Source organism: Pan troglodytes, chromosome 1 (genome assembly GCF_028858775.2).
Source record: "Pan troglodytes isolate AG18354 chromosome 1, NHGRI_mPanTro3-v2.0_pri, whole genome shotgun sequence".
Taxonomy (NCBI): Eukaryota; Metazoa; Chordata; class Mammalia; order Primates; family Hominidae; genus Pan; species Pan troglodytes.
Window position 1 is genome coordinate 204,968,255 of NC_072398.2, and position 22,379 is coordinate 204,990,633.

At 47.3% G+C, this 22,379-nt stretch overlaps 1 protein-coding gene and 1 non-coding gene across 7 annotated transcripts in view; one reads left to right on the top strand and one right to left on the bottom strand.

The window, feature by feature from the left end:
• Window positions 1–599: 599 nt before the first annotated feature.
• Window positions 600–682, bottom strand: LOC112207326 (small Cajal body-specific RNA 18). The gene has a single exon (XR_002941756.1). It is a non-coding gene; the product is annotated as a small Cajal body-specific RNA 18 (non-coding RNA).
• Window positions 683–8,661: 7,979 nt separating this feature from the next.
• PAFAH2 (platelet activating factor acetylhydrolase 2) overlaps window positions 8,662–22,379 on the top strand; it is a 38,213-nt gene continuing 24,495 nt past the window's right edge. The window contains exons 1-5 of one of the 6 annotated variants that reach the window (XM_063784450.1): window positions 8,662–8,855; window positions 10,407–10,500; window positions 16,131–16,267; window positions 17,392–17,545; window positions 18,654–18,750. In XM_063784450.1, coding sequence (XP_063640520.1) covers window positions 16,178–16,267; window positions 17,392–17,545; window positions 18,654–18,750 — 341 coding nt within the window. In that variant the 5' untranslated portion in view covers window positions 8,662–8,855; window positions 10,407–10,500; window positions 16,131–16,177. Of the gene's footprint in view, window positions 8,856–9,258; window positions 9,433–10,406; window positions 10,501–16,130; window positions 16,268–17,391; window positions 17,546–18,653; window positions 18,751–22,379 lie in introns of all 6 variants that reach the window. The other 5 variants (XM_016956664.4, XM_016956678.4, XM_054664103.2 and 2 more) reach the window with 5 other exon arrangements.

The window sequence follows — 22,379 nt, forward strand, 5'->3', positions numbered from 1 at the left end:
GGTGGCTAAGCGCACGTGTCAAGGGACCAGCTGGTCACGTTGGGTATGAAATGCGTGGAGGTGGCTGAGCGCATGTGTGTCGAGGGACCGGCTGGTCACGTTGGATGTGAAGGGGGTGTGAATCTGCCTGGCTGAGGGAAATTGATCCAGATCTTGAAGGGCTTCTGTAAGGCCTGCAACTTCTGTTGTGGAGGCTGCAAGCAATCCCAGAGGGATTTTATTTTATTTTATTTTTTCTTATCTTATTTTGCCTGGCCTCAGTTCATTCTTTTTATTATTTATTTATTTATTTATTTATTTATTTATTTATTTATTTTTGAGACAGAATCTCACTCTGTCGCCCAGGCTAGAGTGCAATGGCGCAATCTCGGCTCACTGCAAGTTCCGCCTCCCGGGTTCAAGCGATTTCTCCTGCCTCAGCCTCCCGAGTAGCTGGGATTACAGGTAGGTGCCAACACGCTGGACTAATTTTTTTGTATTTTTAGTAGAGATGGGGTTTCAGCACGTTGGCCAGGCTGGTCTCCAACTCCTGATCTCAGGTGATCCACCTGCCTCAGCCTCCCAAAGTGCTGGGATTACAGGCATGAGCCACTGCACCCGGCCCTCAGTCCATTCTTAGAACACACTCCATCACCTGGTTCCCAGAACTCAGACTGCACAATGGTGACTTCATCACTGGCCAGGGCTCACAGTTATTGCAGCAGAGGCCTCTCTATACCTCCCTCCCCTCCAGCCTCGCCCACTGCCCCTCACCACTCCTGCCCCCACCCTGGGTCCCCTGACCCCACCTTACCTGCCATGTTTGTATAATTTTCTTAGGCTCGCAGCAGGCATTGCCGCCTACAATGGGATCTGATCATGGAAGGAAAACACTCCCCTGGGGACCTAAGAACACCCTACCCTACTACACATGCTGCACCCCATCTGCTGCCAACCTCTCTGCCCTGCCCCTGTACCCAAAACCAGTGCTATGTCAGGCTAAGCAGTATCCCTAGAAATTTTAAGCAGAGATTGGCACGATATTGCTGGCAAGGTTTCCACCCCCACTCCCATTCCAACCCCATCCAGTTTCTCCAAAACTACTGAGAACTTGGTGCTCACCAAATCATCTCATGTTCTGCAGGCTGGCAACCCTTTACCAGGTATTTGATAGGCTTGATGATAACAATGCTGGGAGCCAGGAAGAGAACAAGAGCAGGAATTCAGCCCTGCCTTGGCCTCTAGGCATCCCCGAACTGGCCCAGTTTCCAAGAATCATTTTTGATGAGAGATTCTGGGAAGCAGGACATTGTTGAGGCCAAGTAAACTCCCAAAGGCCTGGAAGGAGCCAGAAAGCAGAAAGGGTAATGCTTCCCCCTCCCAGGTGGGAGTGAGCAGGATGACCAGCTCTTTTCCTTGCAGGAAGCCCCCTCAGCCTGGCCTCCTTCTGGGCTCCGTAGTCCCTTCTCCACCTAGCTAGGGCTCTGGCAGCTGCCTTGGCGGATGCCCCCCATCTCTACACTTAGGCTTGGCAGACAGGGAATGTGAGAGCAGCCTCAGAAAACCCAGTTCCCATCCCTTCCCTCCAGCCAGGCATCAAGGTATGGTGGCAGAACAGGGAAATCTGAGTTTAATCCTGGTTTTGCCAGCCATTAACTGTAAGACCTTGGGTAAGTCACCTGGCCTTTGCGTACCTTGGTTTCTGAACCTGCAAACTGAGGGTGGAGCTACTGACCTCTCAGAATCATTGTGCAAACTGAATGAGCTCAGATGTGCCGAGCACTTGGCACAAACATGTTCCTTCCCAGGGCTGGACACTGGCATTTGGCATTCTTTGGGTGGAGTGAGGCCAGGGTGGTTATTGTCTGGACCACACAGATTCAACCCATATTTTGGCAGAGAAGACAGCATTTGCAAAGATATGCAGGGGTGACAGGGCATGGCAGGGTTGGAGAAGGTTATGTTCCCAAGCAGTTTGCTGTCCCTGGAGCAAGGGGTGACCAAGAATGAGGAGGTGGGAGATAAGTCAAAAAAGATCAGCTAGGGTCAGGATGTGAAGGGCCTTGAGCCAGACTAAAAAGCTTAGGCTCCAAATGTACCCCTTAAACTTAAAAGTTGGAAAGAAAAAACTATTCCATATATATATATAAAATAAATAAAAGGCTTAGCTCCATCTCAGGCTTACTGTCATGGGGAGCAGCAGTGAGGATTGTGAAATGTGATCCAGGCAGACCTGGCTGCACATTTCAGTTCTGCCACTAGGTTGGGTGGCCTTGGGCAAGTCACTTAGTCTTAGCTTGAGTTCTCCCATCAGCAGATCCTGAGACTCAGGTGCTGGAACTAAATTGTGGAGGTAATTTCAGGAAGCAGAAGAAGGGCATGGAGAAAGTAAGACCGGGAAGAGAAAAGGTAATAAAGGGTGCGTGAATGTGCGGGTTGCTGCCAGGAGCACCTGGGCGCAGTTCTGCTGGAGACCTTCTGAGAGACAGTGTGAAATCATCCTATTTGATGGGGAGATCGCTTGAGCCCAGGAGTTTGAGGCTGCAGTGAGCAATATTTGTGCCACTGCACTCCAGCCTGGGCGACAGAGCCAGACCCTGTTTCTTAATTTAAAGGGAAAGGAAGGGTGGGGAAGGGAGGGGAGGGAAGGGGAGGGGAGGGAAGCGGAGGGGAGGGGAAGGAAGGGGAAGAAGAAGGGGAAGTGGAAAAAAAAGAGAGAGAGAAAGAAAGAAGAAAGAGAAAGAAAGGAAGGAGAGGAAAGAAAGAAAGAGAAAGAAAGAAAAAGAAAAGACTCTCCTATGTGAAGATGAGGAGGTTGGGCATTTAGGCACCAACTCTCTTGATGGTTGAAGGTTGCCCTTGGGGTACATAACATGCCTGTTCCTCCTGGTTCATAGATACCTAAGAAAGCTCTCAGGCAAGGAAGCCAAGAGAAGCAGGCTCTTGTGTGGTGGAGCCCTGAGCATGCTGAAAACTACCACACTGGCAAGGGAACTCAGAGAAGGGATGAGGGGCTATGAGGCAGGTGTCAACACTGTCTGCTGTTACCTCTTTGAGCCTCTGTTTTCTCATCTGAAAAATGGAAAAGATATGACATACTTCACAGGAAGATTAAATGTAAAGTATTTGAAAGTTACCTAATGACATGGCTGACACATAGGAGATAATCAATAAATGGTAGGTATGCTTGGGCTCAGCTCAGATGCCAGCTCCTCAGAGAATCCTTCCCTCCCACCCTATTGAGAGTAGCTCACTCCCTTCATTCTCCACCAAAGCAGTATCCTACTTCCTGTGGAGCATTTAACATAGTATATAATTATCTTGGTTATGTGTTTGTTTGGAGTTTTGTTTTTGTTTTTGTTTTAGAGACAAGGTCTCACTCTGTCACCCAGGCTGCAATGCAGTGTCGCAATCGTAGCTCACTGCAGCTTCAAACTCCTAGGCTCAAATTGTCCTCCCACTTCAGCCTTGTAGTAATTAGGACTACAGGCATGCACTACCACGCCCAGCTATTTTCTTTTTTGATTTTTTATAAGGCAGGGTCTCACTATGTTGCCCAGGCCAGTCTCAAACTCCAGGCCTCAAGTGATCCACCTGCCTCAGCTTCTCAAAGTGCTGGGATTACAGGCGTGAGCCACCGCGCTCCACCTGTTTGTTTGTTTAACTCTGTCTCTCCTCACTAGAATGAAAGCACCGTGTGAGCAGGGAATTGGTCCCTCTTATTCACTGCTTTATATGCAGTGCCAAGCATAATGCCTGGGACATACTAAGTGCTCAATACTTTTTTTTTGTTTTTTTTGAGACAGGGTCTCACTCTGTCGCCCAGGCTGGAGTGCAGTGACCCGACCTTGGCTTACTGCAACCTCCGCCTCCCAGGTTCAAGCAATTCTCCTGCCTTAACCTCCCTAGTAGCTGGGATTACAGGTGCCCACCACCGTGCCTGGCTAATTTTTGTGTTTTTAGTAGAGACGGGGTTTCATCATGTTGGCCAGGCTGGCCTTGAAATCCTGACTTCAAGTGATCTGCCCGCCTCGGCCTCCCAAAGTGCTGAGATTATAGGCATGAACCACCGCACCTGGCCTCAATACATATTTTTTGAATGGAAGAATGATTTAGTAGCAAAGTAAGGAAGGACAATTCCTGTTCTTGACCTTTGTTAAGCACATCTTGTTAACAAGATGTTAAAAAGGATTCATTTGAACTCCACTTGGGTCCCAATGCTGATAAAGACTAGGTGTAGCTATATGCAGAACCAGACCTAAGTCAGTTTCTCCATCACTAGTGCATTGCCCACTGACTTGTAGGCTATAATACAAGAAAGAGCTAAGAGTACTGGAGCAGTTTTCAGCTAAGGGCAAGGACATTTTGGGAGCGCTTGTTTGAAGACAGTGATTTGAAAAGAATAAAGCTATTGTATAATTTTGCCTCTTTGTCTCTTCCCACAGTCAGAATTATTGAGAAAGTAATGAAGTTTTAGCTCCAGAACCTCTTCTCAGGCCCTGGAAGGAGACCTAGCAATGTGTTCCCAGGTCATACGTTTTGCAAATTTTGAAAAAGATATTTTTAAATTCTTTTTCTTTCTTTTTTTTTGGTGGATCTTACTCTGTCGCCCAGGCTGGAGTGCAGTGGCACGATCTCAGCTCACTGCAGCCCCCACCTCCCTAGTAGCTGGGAATGCAGGCACATGCCTCCACACCCAGCTAATCTTTGTATATTTAGTAGAGATGGGGGTTTCATCATGTTGGTCAGGTTGGTCTCGAACCCCTAACCTTGGGTGATCCACCCGCCTCGGCCTCCCAAAGTGCTGGGATTACAGGCATGAGCCACGGTGCCCGGCCTAAAATTCTTTTTCTTAAAGAGAGCCCCCCAAAACTGTGTAAGTTTCAAGCCCCAAAACTTGGATCCATCCCGGCCCCCTCCCAAGTCCAAGCTGCTTAAGTAACCAGTGATCCATGTTTAGTTCATTGAACCCTTGAAACAATTCTATAATATAAATACTATTGTCATTCCAATTTACAGATGAGGAAACTGAGGCTTAGGGAATAGTCATTGCCCAAGTTCTCACAGTTAGTAAGTGGTAGAGCTGGGATTTAAATTCAGTAGCCTGTCTCCAGAGACCAGACCCTTAACTCCCTTCACTAGAGTGCTTGATAATGGTGTCTATTTGTTTTCTTGTCCATTTTTCCCCACTAACTAGGAAGTCCCCAAGGACACAAAGACAAATCATTTCTTTTTCTTTTTTCTTTTCTTTTCTTTTCTTTCTTTCTTTTTTTTTTTTTTGAGATGGAGTCTCACTCTGTTGCCAAGCTGGAGTGCAGTGGCAAGATTTCAGCTCATTGCAATCTCTGCCTCACAGGTTCAAGTGATTCTCTTGCCTTGGCCTCCTGAGATTACAGGCGCATGCCACCATACCTAGCTAATTTTTGTATTTTTAGTAGAGATGGGATTTCACCATGTTGTCCAGGATGGTCTTGATTTCCTGACCTCGTGATCTGCCCGCCTCGGCCTCCCAAAGTGCTGGGGTTACAGGCGTGAGCCACCGCGCCCGGCCAAGACAAATCATTTCTACATGCCAAGCATACAGCCCAGAAGAGACGTCACCATATGTTGGGATGTAAGAAAGAGGAAAGCAGCCCCCAAAGTCCAGAGGCCAGCCTGACACTCACAGCCAGGACTTGGCCTTGTCCTGTTGAACATAAACAACTTCATAGAACATCAACAGCAGACAAGGCCACTCTGTGACTATAATGGATCAAAACACAAATAGGACCACTCTGTCATCATGTCTGAACACAAACAAAAAATGGATATTGTCCAAACCATGAAAAAGGCCAACCCCCCGTCCGTGCTAAAATGAGAGACTGCTGCTTCTTACCTATGACAGCTTTAGCCTTGGTCTAGCCTCCCCTCCTTCTAGATACATTTTATCAAGACCCCCAGTCATCGAATTACCCTTGCTCTTGACAGCATCCAATCCAAAGCCAAGCCCTGCTTCCTTAAACTCTCCCCAGATTGTCTAACAAAAGCCCAAATTCTGTAAATTCTTTCTTCCACCTTCCTACAGAGATGCACCCCCTTTGCCCTTATTTCCCCATTGCCTGCCTTCTCTCTTGCCGCAATGAATAATTAATACAACTTGTTTAATACAGGTGTGTTTCCGGTGGTCTTTGACTGGAATGGCGTCGACACAAGTATCAGCTATCAGTGAGCATAAAATGTTATTATCAAAGTTAAAAAAATGTTGCTTCTCAAAACTAGTTGATGATAAGAGACGGAAAGTAGTTGTTCCTTCTGGAGGATGGGTGGGGGTGATTGATTACAACTGAGAAGCCAACCTTTCAGGATATTGGAAACGTTCTACATTTTGAAGTAAATGGTAGTTATAGCAAATGTTTTTAAGAAGTTAAGCTGTATACTTAAGATTAGTGCCCATTACATACTTTATTGTATACCTATTCTACCTTTATTTTAAAAGTTTTGTCCACTGGTGGTGCGTGGTGGCTCACACCTGTAATCCCAGCACTTTGGAAGGCCAAGGTGGGCAGATTACTTGAGGCCAGGAGTCCAAGATCAGCCTGGCCAACATGATGAAAACCGGTCTCTACTAAAAATACAAAAATTAGCCAGGTGTGGTAATGTGCCTGTAATCCCAGCTACTATGGAGGCTGAGATAGGAGAACTGCTTGAACCCAGGAGGCGGAGGCTGCGGTGAGCTGAGATCCCGCCACTGGGCCACAGAGCGAGACTCTGTCTCCCCCGCCCCCCTAAAAAAAAGGAAATCCAAAGCTGGTCACCCAAATACCAACTTGAAGCAATTTAGCAACAAAGTAAAGGCCAGAGTTGGGATGGTAGCTGACAGCAGATTTGAAGGGAACTTTGGGCTATTGGAGGATGAGATCTATGATGAAAATGCTGGAAAATCAACCATTTGCTTAAAAAGGTAAAGGCATTTGGGTTGTTTATCCTAGAAAAGACCGGATTGGAAGGAAGTATAGTTAAACTCAACTGTTTTATTTTGCAACAGGGAAGAATCTGATTGTGCCCAAGGAAGAGCTTCCTAACTGTGACAAAGGAGGTAAAGGAGGTGGTGACATGCCCATCCCTGGGAAATTTTAAACTCAGCTGGCCAGCAAATGGCTCCAGCATGGCCTGGTCTGGGAGTAGGAGACTGAAAGAAATGACCTCCAGCTGTCCCTCTCATAACCAAGGACCTCTGGCTTGTCGTGAGTGTTCTGGCCAGCTGCACAGCACGGATTAATGGGCCAAAGGGAGCCGCTCTCTGATCTGCGCTAAGCTTTTCTGGTTCTGTGGCCGCCGCCATCAGCCACAGATTTAATGAGATCCGAGGCTTAATTACCACAGTGCAGGGCTGCCAGCACTCTCTCCTGATGACTTTATCTTGGCTCCTGGAAGGATGGGGGTGACAACAGTGTGTCGGCAGGAGAGGAGAGCCTAAAGCAGGGACTCTGGACCCTGGTGTTTCGGGGGGATGTGGGCTGCAAGAGTAGGGTGGAGGGGGCGACTGCAGGACTCAGTACCTGACCTCAAAGAGCTCACAATGTGTCAAGAGTTAAGACCTCTAATACAGGAGATACCCAAGGCAGTGTGAGTCAACTCACATGTGCGAGGCACACACAGATGTCGGCGGAAACTTTGGAGGCATGAACAAAGCTCCCAGAGGAGGGGCGCTGAAGGGTGGGGGGTGGGGCGTGGGGGAGTGCAGGTTGGAGAAGACCTTGAATGTCAGGCTAAGCAGTTGGGACTTCACTTCATAGGTAGTAGAGGGCCGTTGAACGTTTTTGAGCTGCCTGAACGATCCAAATTTCCTATAGAAGTTTACAGGACTCCTGAGGATGGGCTCTGCCTAACCCCCACTCCCCCGAAAATACTCTCCTTCCATCCCTCACACTCAGCTGCAGCCAGCACTGAACTTAATGCCATACTCTGAAATGTCCTTCACAGTCTCTGTACTCCTGGCTACGTTCTTTCCTTATATCGGGTCTCAATGTTAACAAACATCACTCCCTCTAAGAAGCCTTGCGGACACCGCCCCTTTCCCCCAAGCCTGGCCAGAGGCCCCTTTTCAAGGCTCCCACGCTTGCTGTGTCTCCCCGTGAGATCACGGTTCTGTGCTGTCATTATTCATTTGTCTGAATTCTCTGCTAGACTGTGATTCTGTTGAGGCTAGGAGCGGTATCTTGTCCATCAGTGTCGCTAAGAACCAGCATTAGACAGTAATGTGGGATGGATGCGGCCCAGCAGATTACTCGGGTTCCTCCCCTTTCTCTGCCAGGGAGTCTTTTGAGGACAATGGAAAATCACAGGTGTCAACAGATGCAGGCTGGTAGGGAATGTCCCCTTAATTTGAATGATCAGTCTATTATTCTTACAGGAAGCAAAGTGTGCAGAAGACACAAAACAAACTCCAACCTCCTCCCACCTCCTTGAGAATAAAGCGAAGCGGGGGCCATTTTTAGGCACGCCTGAGGACTATTTGAGGAGGGTGAGGCGGAGGGTTACGCACGGGACTACAAGCAAAACCCTCCGCTCGAGAGCAGAAATCGCGGCGGCACCTCTTCAGGCCACCAGGGGGAGGAATCACACCGCATCCCAGGCCTTGGGCGGTTTCGCACGACCACGCGGGGCTGGACGGTCGCGTAGAACTCTGGGAGTTGTAGTTTTAGAGTTGTAATGCGCAATCTCGCGCACTGTACATCGGGAATTGTAGTTCTAGATTGAGGAACGAGAAGTGCTTCCAAGCGTCCATTTTGAGCCCTGGAAACTACGACGACCAAAGGGCCACGGGTTCCTGGGTCGTTTCTCATTTCCGTCGAGTTAAACGTCTGGGGCTGCTTCTGAGGAATCAGCTTGACTGGGTAAGTTTGATTGGAGAAAACACCTATATCTCAATTGAGCTTCCTGCAGACTTTTGTATTCTGGCCCGGTTTGGGGCCTCGGCGTCTCTCAGTCATAGGAATTGCACATTAATCTTCGTCCTTTACGTTTCCTATTCAGACACCTGTAGCCACCCGCTCCCTTGACCCTCCCACGGTCGCCTCGCACTTTTAACGGCCAGTGCCCCTGGAATCCCCACTGAGCTCCCGTCCCAGGACCCAGGCCCCGCAGCCCCACCTTGGACCCCACAGCCCTACCCTGATTCCTCGGCCCTACCTTCACCCTGCAGCCTCACATCCCTGAACCCCGGGCTTCTTTATGCTCCTCCACCCTTTGTGTACTTTACTCTTACTCTCAGTTTTCTGTTTTTCACGGCGGTGGAAGAAGGGCCCCCATTCCTTCTTTCCGATCCGCGATTACCCTGGACTCGAAGTCAGCCGACCCGGTTCTAGGCCAGCTCTGCCTCTCACCCTCTGTGACCTTGGGCAAATCATACAACTCTGGGACTCAGTTTCTTCCTCTCTAAAACGGAGATGACTGTTGCTCCATCAGTCTCAGGTGAGGAGTGTTGAGGAGCCAACAAGCTAGTATGTGTGAAGATGCCTTGTAAACTGTAAGACCTTCACAAGAGACAGAGATTATTTTTATCACAATTATTAATGCTCTGGAACACTCTTATCAGGCCTCTTCTCTAGCTCTGCCACCTTGTTGCTCAATCTCATCCCTCGAGTGCTTGGTGTCTTCATTGTCTACAAGCTGGATGATATTTCCTCATTTCCTCCAGAGACCAAAGGTCAGGCCAATGAGCTTTTAGTCTTCAGAGAGCTTTGTCTGAAAGGAAGCACAAGAGAAGTGCTTATCTTGGACTGTATCTTGAAATATCCAGTGATGAAAGTGTCACACAGCTGGCAGAGCAGCAGTCCTCTGCTCACCAGAAACAGGGTCCCGGCAGGAGAGGACAGCTGCAACCTAAGCCCCATCCATTCCCTCTGGGCTCCTCTGGGCCTGTTCAGTAGACACTGGCTTTGGTAGGGGTGTCTGAGGCCTGAAAAAGCTGCTGGGAAAGAATCTGTTTTGCCAAAGGGCTTAATCCAGGAAAAATGAGAGACCTTGGCTAGGAAAGAGAGACATAGCATTGTTAATTAGTTCCTAACATTTTATAAGCACTGAAAATGCACAAGGCCCTAGGCAATATTTTCACTTACGAAGTATCCATTTTACGTATAAGGAACTTGAGAGGCATGTAGTTAAAATAATTATAGTTGCCTCCTATGGTTATAGTACCTTCTATCCATCGAGTGCTTTACATGCATTATTTAATCCTCATCAACAATCTCATGAGTAGTTACTATTTCTTTTTTTTTGAGATGGAGTCTCGCTCTGTCGCCCAGGCTAGAGTGCAGTAGCGCGATCTCGGCTCACTGCAAGGTCCGCCTCCCGGGTTCACGCCATTCTCCTGCTTCAGCCTCCCAAGTAGCTGGGACTACAGGCGCCCGCCACCGGGCCCAGCTAATATTTTGTATTTTTTTTAGTACAGACGGGGTTTCACCGTGTTAGCCAGGATGGTCTCGATCTCCTGACCTCCTGATCCGCCCGCCTCGGCCTCCCAAAGTGCTGGGATTACAGGTATGAGCCACCGCGCCCGGCCCATAGTTAACTATTTCTTTTTGAGACAAGACCTCGCTCTGTCACCCAGGCCGAAGTGCAGTGGCACAATCTTGGTTCACTGTGGCCTCCGGCTCCCAAGCCCCAGCAATCCTCCTACCTCAGCCTCCTGAGTAACTGGGACTGCAGTTGCATACCACCACATCCAGCTAATTTTTTTTTTTAATTTTTTTATAGAGACAGGATTTTGCCATGTTGCCCAGGCTGGTCTTGAACTCCTGGGCTGAAGCAATCCTTCCCATTTGATCTCCCAAAGTGCTGGGATTATAGGCATGAGCCACCGCGTCTGGCCATAGTTATTATTTCTGTTGTGAGAATAAATTATCAGAAGCTTAGAGTTTGAGGAACTTGTTCAAGATCACACAGCTAATAAGTGACAGGGGTAGAATTCAGAGTCATCAAAACCTTTGTCCCCCATTATTCCATATAGCCTTATTTTTAGATCAAAAACAAAGATTAAAGAAGACTTGAGATGGGTTTAAATCAAAGCCAGATGAAGGAACATTTATTGAGTCCCAACTATATGGGGAAAGCATACAGATAGACAGTTTGGTCTACAAAAAAATATAAAACCCAATCTTTACCCCCGGAGTAGATCTGAAGAGATGAGGCATAAGTGTGCCAAAAATTAAATAGTATTCATTGGATAAATTAATTATTGAGACCAGCTATATGCAGGGCACTACATTAAGTCTAGTGATAGGAACATGCTTCTGGGTGGCCATGGGGATTATAGCAAGTGAAATCGTAGTCGTGAAAATGTGGACCAGAACACAGTATATACTCAGTAAGCGTCTGCTGCATGCATACGTGTCTGAATGAAAGAAAAGTTCATCCAGAGACATTTCTAATCAAAGTCTAGACCAGAGGTTCTAATCAAAGTCTAGACCAGAGGTTCTCAAACTTTGCTGATCAGAAACACCTGGGAAGCTTTTACAAACGAATTGATCACTAGAAATAGGGGCCCCAGAATATACATTTTTGAACAGCTTCCCAGGTGATTGTGACAATAGGTTCAGGAACCTAAGATCTAGATTCTCTGTGGACCACTGTTGCAGGCAAGTCACTGGTTGAAAACTGCTAGAATAGGTGTTAATCCAAGAGCTGCCCTAAAGTAGTCTAAGATTGGTTACCAGATAATGGATGTGGACAGTGATCAGAGATGATAGGAGGAAAGGATGGAAGGACCTGGGAAAGCTTCACAGAGGACTAGAGATTTCACTGGGCCTCAGTGGATGGAGAGGCTTCTGGACAGGTACCACCATGAACTATTTAGACAAAGTGAGCAAAAGAAGGTAGAGACACATAGACTGATTTCCTTGGAAAATTCCGTGACTTTTATTAGAAATGACTCTGGATGCTTTGTGTAAATGTCTCTTTGGCAAAATTTGCAACTCAAATTGGATTTTTCCATCTCTCCATCCTATTTGGACATCAGTCAATGTGAGTCTAGGAAATAAAGATTCATTTGCGTGTTAGCTTCACTCTGGCCAATTAGCTTCTGTAATTTTTATTTCCAAACAATTTAGTTGATGATCTTCCCAGAAACTTTCCAGGAGCACCAGAGAGTTCTGCTCTCTTCTGTTTGGCCATTTCCAAGTCCGCTTATCCTGATTCCTGTCCCAAGTACTGTTCTCTATGCAGAGTGAGACAAAAATCTCTTCCCATAAGAAGCTTAAGGACTATTGTCCTGGTTCCCCAATCTTAAAACCTGACTTATTGGCTCTTGACTCCCCAGATTCACTCAGTGGCCAAACCCTAGTGTTTCTACTTTTCACTCAATCAGCACATTTCTTGGATGCTTCCTAAGAGTCAGGTACCACACCAGATGCTTTGAATGCATTATTTCATTTTATTTCCACAGCAACCCTGTGAGGATGGATAGTGTTCCCATTGTACAGATGGGGAATCAAGCTTAGAGAGATCAGATAACTTGCATAAGATAAGAAAGCTAGGCAGGGCTGGCACGGTGGCTCACTCCTGTAATCCCAAGCACCTTGGGAGGCTAAGGCGGGAGGATCGCTTGAGCCCAAGAGGTTGAGACCAGCCTGGGCAACATGATGAAACTCCATCTCTACAAATAAATACAAAAATTAGCCGGGTGTGATGGCAAGTGCCTATAGTCCCAGCCACCCAGGAGGCTGAGGTGGGTGGATCACTTGAGCTGGGAGGGTGAGGCCACAGTGAGCCACTGCACTCCAGCCTGGGAGACAGAGCAAGACCCTGTCTCAAAAAAAAAAAAAAAAAAAAAGCTAGGCACCAAATGAGCTGGGCCTCCAATGTGGTTCTTTCAGACTATCTCTCATGAACATGACCTCATTTCCAGAGTAGATTCCAACTTTTTAGCTTAGCACTTGAGGGACTGCTCCTCCCCAAATCTGGTTACAACCTTCTCTTCTCACCTTGCGTTGTTTCTCACACAAGCTTCCTTCTTACCGTGCCTTTGCTCGCTCTCTCCTGCTTGAAAGAGCCTTTCCCATCTTCCCCTGCTCTCTACTTCCAAGCTAAAGGAGCACTGTTTCTTCTCAGAACTCCTGTGGTCTTTTATCTGCTTTTCTTTTATGACAGTTGAACTTGCAGCTGCTTCATTGTCATGTGAGTGACAGGTGTCTTGTGGCCCCAGCAGTAGGTCTTCCATGTGCAGACCTCAACAACAAGCGATGGGGAAAGGTCAGGGTCTGAGGCTAAGCAGAGCTCATCCCCCTTCACTCTGGCTGAACAACCCACTGACATCAGGAGCTTAGCTTCTTTTTCAAAAGAATTGGGTTTGTTTTTAAATTTGCTAAAAAGAAACAAAATGAAGATGCTATCTGTAGTAGAAAGAAAATAATTTCTTATCTTTCAAAGTTAAATAGAATGATGTTAGGATTGTTGAGACCAGACAAGTGGCAGCTGACAACCAGGAGACTGTGTTGTTATCATCGTTCTGCTTGTGACTCTGAGCAGCTCACTTAATCTCTCCGGACCTTGGTGTCTTCCCTGGTAAAGCACGTGTATGTACGCGGAGAAGGGGAAAACGATTGTGGAGAGGATTGACAGAAATGCTCTCTTAGGTCTCTTCTTACCCAGACATGCTTTGACTGGAACTCCTGAATCTCTCCCAGACCATCTTAAAGGAAGCAGAATAATTTAATCATTAACATGTGGACCCCAGACTCAGTGTGTATCCATTTAGATGCTTTTGGTTGCAACCAAAAGAAATCTAACTTCAGTTGGTTTAACCAAGAAAGGGAACTTACTGACTCATGTAACCAGAAAGTCTAGGAGTGGGTCAGGTTTCAGGTATGGTCTAATCTGTGGATTCTTAATGTCTTCACAAATGGGCCTCTATTTCTCTGTGATTCTTCTGGTTTTCCCATCCACCATGGGTATCTTCATCCTCAAGGTGGCAAAAGTGGCTGCTGTGGTTCAAGGCCACTTGACAGGTGACACCTGCACATCACACTAGTTCAACACAGGAAATAACTTTTCTCCCCTCGACCATCATACCAAAGTCCCGGGTTTTACGCCTATTGGACCAACCTAATGCCATACGCCCACTTTTCATCCAAATACTGACCAGAGAATAAGAAGGACTGATTGGCTCTGGTTAATTAAGGCTCAACTCCGGAGGTTAAGGAGGGGTCAGCCCCACCCAAATCGCAAGGCAAGGGACACTGGGAAGTTTGACATTCTCATGTTACAACCACATTGTCCATGATCGAATTCTGGCTCTGCTCGCCATGTGTTATTGGATAAATTGCCTTTGTCAAGCATCTGTTTCCTCATCTGTAAAATGAGATAATAATACGTATCTCAGAGGACTGTTGAAAGAATTAAATAAAATAATATGTGAAAAGCACTAAACATAGTTCCTGGCACAGAGTAAGTATGACGATGATGGTGGTGTTGGAGATGATGAAACTGAAGAGGGTTAGGGGAGCACTGGCACCAGTTTAGGAAGCAGCTGAGCCGTAGGAATGATATCTAGTCAGGAGTGTGCATGCCTGTCATGCTGAAAGCATCTGTTTGATCTACTGCCCACATCATACTTTTCCCTACCTCTGCTTTTTTTCCTCTTAGGATTTTTTCTATAAGTGCTTTCTTCCTCCTCCCCTGCCTCTCAACTTCCTCATCTTTAAAGGCCCAGCATAAGTGCTACCCCATATTCAGTAGTTTCAAAGCTGGGTGTAGTGGCTCTTACCTGTAATCCCAGCTACTTGGGAGTAGTATTGTTTGAGCTACTAGGCAGGAGTAGTAGCTGCCTAGCTACTAGGCAGGAGTATTGTTTGAGCCCAGGAGTTTGAGACCAGCCTGGACAACATAGCAAGACCCTGTCTCTCAAAAAATCAAACAGTTTTAAGAAAAAGCTTAGTTCAGTGACTTTGCATCTGTATAACCAAATCTCCCCCTGAGCAGGATCAGTAATGGTTAAGAACTTAGCTTCCGGATTAGGCAGAGATGGGTTTGCCACTGGGTAACTTGGGAAGGTTATTCAACCTCTTTATGCCTTAGTTTCCTCATCTGTAAAACAGGGTCTTTTGTTTGTTTGTTTGTTTTTTGAGACAGGGTCTCACTCTGTCACCCAGGCTGGCGTGCAGTGGTGCAATCTCGGCTCACTGCAACCTCTGCCTCCCAGGTTCAAGCGATTCTCTTGCCTCAGCTTCCTGAGTAGCTGGAACTATAGGTGCCTGCCACTGCACCCGGCTAATTTTTGTATTTTTAGTAGAGACGGGGTTTCGCCATGTTGGCCAGGCTGGTCTTGAACTCCTGACCTCAGGTGATCTGCCCTCCTCGACCTCCCAAAGTGCTGGGATTACAGGCGTGAGCCACCGCGCCTGGCCAAAACAAGGTCTTAAGTACCTACCTCAGGCCGGGCGCGGTGGCTCACGCCTGTAATCCCAGCACTTTGGGAGGCCAAAGTGGGTAGATCACGAGGTCAGGAGATCAAGACCATCCTGGCCAACATGGTGAAACCCCGTCTCTACTAAAAATTAAACAAAAAATTAGCTGGGCATGGTGGCACGTGCCTGTAATCCCAGCTACTCAGGAGGCTGAGGCAGGAGAATCGCTTGAACCAGGGAGTCAGAGGTTGCAGCGAGCAAGATCATGCCACTGCACTCCAGCCTAGCAACAGAGTGAGACTCCGTCTCAAAAAAAAAAGTACCTACCTCAGAGAGTGGTTGAGACAATGAAATGATGCAATGTGTATAATGTCTATAAAGAGGTCAGTACAGTGCTAACCGTAAATAATGGATCTTAGTGGTTACTATTAGCCTCAGGAGAGCAAGGTCTGTGTGACAGTCTCTGCAGCAGTTGCTGCTGTGCTGTGCACATAGTAGCTGCTGGATAAACTTTTGTTAATGGGCTGTGAGGAGTATGGATGGCTCTCTTTCGTCTTCCAGCCATCTCCTCACCCTAGCAAAATAAAAAACAACCCCCAACCTTGGCAAAGGCAATGTAGCAAAGTAGTAGGTGCAAGATTTAATGAGCGACGGCAGGGAGGATGAGGTGCTAAGGAAGGGTGGACAGGGTAACAGATAACACATTTCAGCAACAGGAAGCCGAGAGGAAACCAGCAAGCGGCCGCTGTTCTGTGTTCCCCCATCCAGCCAGCAAGTTCAGCTCCGGCAAGTCATTTGATTCACCCGGTGATGAAATGGGGGTCAACCAGTCTGTGGGCTTTCCGCCTGTCACAGGACCCCACCTCGTAGGCTGTGGGGATGTGATGGAGGGTCAGAATCTCCAGGTAAGTGTCCCCAGCTCCCTTTCTTCTGTTTGCACTGCTTCTGCCGGCACCGTGACTTACTGATCACAAGTCTGATCCTGCATTCCCACGGTGGGGAAAATGAATTAGAGCGGGTCTGGATTTGGTTATCAAGCCCCCAGGTCTGTCTTCCTGAGCTTTTTCTTCCTCTTTCCAAACATTAGAAACATCCCAATAGACAGAGATAATGCGTTCATTTTCCACCTAGGAGGAAAGGGGGGACTCTAGCTTTAGAGGCAGCTCGCAGATCCTCTCACCTTTCTTGAGGGCAGATGCCTGATCTTGGAAGGGTTTTAATCGTATCATAATCTGAGTGTGTGAGAGAAAGAGCCATGGGCGTGTGCCTTTGGCCTTGGACTCCCTGACCTGGGTAGGGGGACAGCTTCCTTTTCTCTCTCCTGCCTTGATCTGTTTTCCCCTCCTGCTTTGACTTCTGGACTGGTCCTCTATCTTATATATATGATATATAGTAGAGACGAGGTCTTGCTATGTTGCCCAGGCTGATGTCTAACTCCTGGCCTCAAGCGACTCTCCTACCTCGGCTTCCCAAAGTGCTGGGATTACAGGCATGAGCCACTGTGCCTGGCTTAGTTCCTAGGTCTTTCTCTGCTAGCCCTTGGACTTCCTGTCTCCCTTGAGAGGCACACACTTCCTAGTAACCCCTCACCTACTCCCATGTAAAATGAGTGTGCTGTTGCTTCCCAGGGGCTGTCCTAGAGCAGAGTGGCCTGGATGAGCTACCAAGGCCACCCTGTTCAGCACGAGAACTAATCTCTAACTCCTGGGGCTCCTCTAGGCCTAGGTTCAGGGCCAGATTTAAATCTTTCATTGTCCCAAGCACTCAAATATTTTTGGTGCCCCCTCCCACAATGTAATTCAAAATACAGTTGGCTATTTGAAATAACGTAAGCTTTACATATATGCTAAAAATCAAATTGCTTCTTTCCAGATTTCTGAATGTGAAATTCAGGCATGCTAATTGAAACTTCAGTTTCCCTGTTTTGGTGCCCTGTTTTGCTGGTGCCCCAAACACCTGCTGAGTGTGACTGTTGGGAAATCTAGCCTGGGCTCCTTGCTCTGAGCAGCTGCTCTCTTCTTTCCTACAGGGGAGCTTCTTTCGACTCTTCTACCCCTGCCAAAAGGCAGAGGAGACCATGGAGCAGCCCCTGTGGATTCCCCGCTATGAGTACTGCACTGGCCTGGCCGAGTACCTGCAGTTTAATAAGCGCTGGGGGGGCTTGCTGTTCAACCTGGCGGTGGGTAAGGGCTGGCCTGACCTCTGCATGCTTTCCCAGTTGCTTGGTTATGTTCCTGGGAGATCCCCAGGTGGACGCAGTACCTTATAGCCTGCAGTGTCCAGGCTTTTGTAAGGGGCATCCGTTAGCCAGTGTGGTATGGAGAGTTGGGAGAGAATTACATATGAAAGAGCTTTGGTGACTGAGTTAGACTTTCCTGGATTCAAATCCAGACTTTATAAGTTACTAGCCGTGGGGTTTGGGCAAGTTACTGAACCTGTCTAAATACATGTCTTTGGGGGTTTGTAGTACGGGATGTACGTAAAGCCTCTAATGCAGTGCTTGGGACATATAATGTGTTCCATAAATGGCACTGATTGCTCCTTTATTTAGCATGTATTAATTCCTACTCTGTGCCAGCTATTGTGTGTATCAAAGAAAGATTCTTAACTGTCAAGGAGCATACAGTCTCCTGCAGTTTTCCCTCCAGTCACCCCTCTTCTGAGTAGGGTAACATTGAGTCATCCACTTCCCCCAAAGGTCCCACACCTAGGAATTCCACCCAGTGCCTTGGCATCTCAGCAATTTACCCCGGGTTCAGTACTGCCACTTTGGACTTAGCTTCCCATTTTCTTTTCTTTTTTTTTTTTTTTTGGTGAGATGGAGTCTTGCTCTTGTTGCCCAGGCTGGAGTGCAATGGCACAATCTCAGCTCACTGCAACCTTTGCCTCCAGGGTGCAAGTGATTCTCCTGCCTCAGCCTCCCGAGTAACTGGGATTATAGGAGCCCGCCACCACGCCCAGCTAATTTTTGTATTTTTAGTAGAGACGGGGTTTCACTTGGCCAGGCTGGTCTCTTGACCTCATGATCCGCCCACCTTGGCCTGCCAAAGTGCTGGGAATACAGGCGTGAGCCACTGCGCCTGGCTTAGCTTCCCATTTTCTGTTGTGTTCACTCTTCCTAGGGAAGAAAGGGAGAAGAAATCGGTGATTAACTGCCCTGAGCTGCTCAGGGGCCGATGGTGGTTCTCCAGAGGGGAGAAACACATGTCCCCACCCATACCTATACTCAGGCTGCCCTTGGGATAACAGCTTTGGGGCAGCCAGATATTCTATAGCCCATGTCTCTGCTAGGATCTTGTCGCCTGCCTGTTAGCTGGAATGGCCCCTTTAAGACAAAGGACTCTGGATACCCCTTGATCATCTTCTCCCATGGCCTAGGAGCCTTCAGGTAAGAACTTCTTTCCCCCAGACCTTGCCATACTCCTTGCCTGGTGACAGCTGCTGAGTCTTAGCTTATTCTCAAAGGGCAAAAAAAAGACATTTCCATCTGCTAGCTGTCTTATCTCCCATCTGCTTCGTCCCATAGCATTGGGTTCACCTTCCCTGGAAGGCCTTTTTCAAGTCCTTTTCACCTTGTGGAGCCTTTCAACAGCCTTTATATGCTTTACTTCTCATGGTCCAGCATTTATATAAATAAACACTTTTAGCTTTCCTCCTGTGTGATAGCCCAGAAATGCTAGAAGGAGCATGAGCTTTGTGATCAGAGCATCATTTATTTATCTATTTTATTTTTATTTTTTTCAGACAGGGTCTCATTCTGTTGCCCAGGCTGGAGTGCAGTGGCGTGATCACAGCTCACTGCAGCCTCAACCTCTTGGGCTCAAGCAGTGCTCCTGCCTCAGCCACCAAGTAGCTGGCACGTACTACCATGCCTGGCTATTTTTAAATTTTTTTTTTTTTCAGGGACGAGATCTCACTGTGTTGCCCATGCTGATCTCGAATTCCTGAGCTCAAGCCATCCTCCCATTCTAGCCTTCCAAAAGTGCTGAGATTATAGGCATGAGCCATTGTGCCCCACCGAGAGTCATTTATTTAACATGAGGGTTCACTCTGTGTGTGGCATTGGCGTAGTAGCGAATAAGACAGACTTGCTCCCTGCGCTTGTGAAGCCAGCAGCCTCGGCCTCCCAAAGTGCTGGGATTACAGGCGTGAGCCACTGCGCCCGGCCCCATGTGTTCTTATTTAAGCTTGTGAATGTTCTCTCTGTCTGTTCATCAACATATATGTCTAGTTTAGGTCTCAGAATGTTGCACATCTCAAAGGCATCTGTTTTTGCCTCTCAGCCCCCAAACCATTGTCCACATTGTAGCCATGGAGATCTTTTTATTTTATTTTATTTTATTTTTTCTGAGACAGAGTCTCGATCAGTCGCCCAGGCTGGAGTGCAGTGGCGTGATCTCGGCTCACTGCAACCTCTGCCTTCCGGGTTCAAGCGATTCTTCTGCCTCAGCCTCCAAGTAGCTGGGATTACAGGCACCCAACACCATGTCCAGCTAATTTTTGTAGAGACAGGGCTTCACCATGTTAGCCAGCCTGGTCTTAAACTCCTGACCTCAGGCAATCCACCTGCCTCAGCCTCCCAAAGTGCTAGGATTACAGGCATGAGCCACCGCGCCTGTCAGGGAGATCTATTTTAAAACGAAATATGATCTTGTCATTCCAGCACTCAAAGCAGTGCCCAGCATATAATAGGTACTTAATAAATATTTGTTGAGTGAATGAATGAATGTTTTTTCCCACTTAAAAATTTTTGGCCGAGCGCGGTGGCTCACGCCTGTAATCCCAGCACTTTGGGAGGCCGAGGTGGGTGGATCACCTGAGGTTGGGAGTTCGAGACTAGCCTGACCAACATGGAGAAACCCTGTCTCTACTAAAAATACAAGAAATTAGCCAGGTGTGGTGGTGCATGCCTGTAATCCCAGCTACTTGGGAGGCTGAGGTAGGAGAATTGCTTGAACCTGGGAGGTGGAGGTTGCAGTGAGCCAAGATTGTGCCATTGCACTCCAGCCTTGGCAACAAGAACAAAACTCCATCTCAGAAAAAAAAAACTTAATAGCTCTTTGAACCTAATTCAGTTCTTTTCATGGTCTTACCTCAATGCAGGTCCAAGACAAAGTTTCTAGGCCTGTTCCTTGCTATTTGCCCCAGTGTAGCTCTCCAGACAAAATGGCCTTCTTTGACTTACTGAAAGGCACTGGGTTATTTCCTCCCTCGCTGTCTTCATCTGTGCTGTGCTTTGTGGCTAATCTTTTTGCCTGGACTATTCACCGTTCTGCTCTTCTCTTCCTCTTGCCCCTCTCCGTCTTTTCCTGCTAATTCCAGATTACCTTTAAGATCTTAGTTTGGATGTTATTGTCCTAGGGACACCCATCTTGACACCTATATTATATTAGGTTAATTTTTCCAGAATGTGCTTTCATAAGACAATCTATACTTCTCAGCATTTAACATAATTGTAATGAATTAATTACTTGTGTAATTATTCTTTAATGCCTGTCTTCTTCACTAGATTGTAAGCCTTCTGAAGGCAGAGACCACATCTGTCTTCTATTGCTCTGGCTTCTAGGACAGTGCCTGGAAAGTAGTTGTTTACCCATAAGTATTTATTGAATGAATACAAGGGCTGTGCTGTGCTAGGTTCTCATTCATTCAGCAGACATCTGTGGAGCACCTGCTCTGTGCCAGCCCCTTGGCATGAGAGGAAGGTGGGACATACCAAGATTAACAAATCGAGGAAATCGCATCTGCTAGAGGAGCAGGAACATAGACTCCTGTAACTGTAGCCCATGGCAGGAAGTGGAGAGTAAATATGGAGATGAAGTTAGAAAGGCAAGTAGGTGGTTTTTGATGCTGCTTTCTTGTTCAATAAATTGAGTACCTGCTGTGTGCCGGGGCTGGGCATTCAGTAGTGAAGACGAGAGAATTCCTACCTTCAGGAAGATTATAGTCTAGCAGGGAAAAGAAGCAAAGAAACCTTTTCCTCCTAGGCCAACAGGTATTTATGGAGAGAGTAGGTGAGCACTTTGAGGTGGTCCTTTTGGTCTAAGAATCTGTATTGAGACCTCACACTTCATTAGACCTGGGCGAGGCAGTTATAAATACTCTCATTAACCACAGTGAAATTCCAAGGGAAAAGGAAGGGAGGATAAGGAACATTGTTTCCTCTCATTGCATCTGTGGTTAATTCAGGCTCTGAAATCCTTCCCATGGGTCATGGACCTATGGTTTCCTATCCTAAGTTGGAATATATGCAGTTAAATACCTAACCATTCTCAGTGTGCCATTGTCTCATTTGATTCCCACATAGCCCCGTGAGGTGCACAGGCAGGAATGCCTATTTTTCAGCTGGGCAAACAGGCTCTGGAAGGCAGACTTGCCCAAGGTGACACAGTTTGAACTGGGAAGGGATCAGAAATCTCTCTGACTGGCTGGGTGCAGTGGCTCATGCCTGTAATCCCAGCACTTTGGGAGGCCGAGGTGGGCGGATCACGAGGTCAGGAGTTTGAGACCAGCCTGACCAACATGGTAAAACCCCACCTCTACTAAAAATACAAAAAAAAATTAGCCGGGCGTGGTGGCGCACGCCTGTAATCCCAGCTACTCGGGAGACTGAGGCAGGAGAATCACTTGACCCCAGGAGGTGGAGGTTGCAGTGAGCCGAGGCCGAGATAGTCCCATTGTACTCCAGCCTGGGCAACAGAGCGAGACTCTGTCTCAAAAAAAAAAAACAAAAAAGAAATCTCTCTGGCTCTGAAGTCCAGTTCACTGCCTTCCCTAGAAAAGTGGGAGAAGGTGAAAAGGAACTTAAGAACCTGATCTTCCTGTATCAATTAGAAATTGGGCAAGTTGTATTTAACAGAAAATTCCCAAATAATAGTGACTTAAATATGGTAATGTTTATTTCTCTCTCAAGTGAAAGGAAGCCAGAGGTAGACAGTTAAGGTTGATGTGGTAATTCCACAAGATGGCTGCTAGCAGAGCATTGTTGGAATGAGGGTGAAGGCCGGGCTGTTCTTT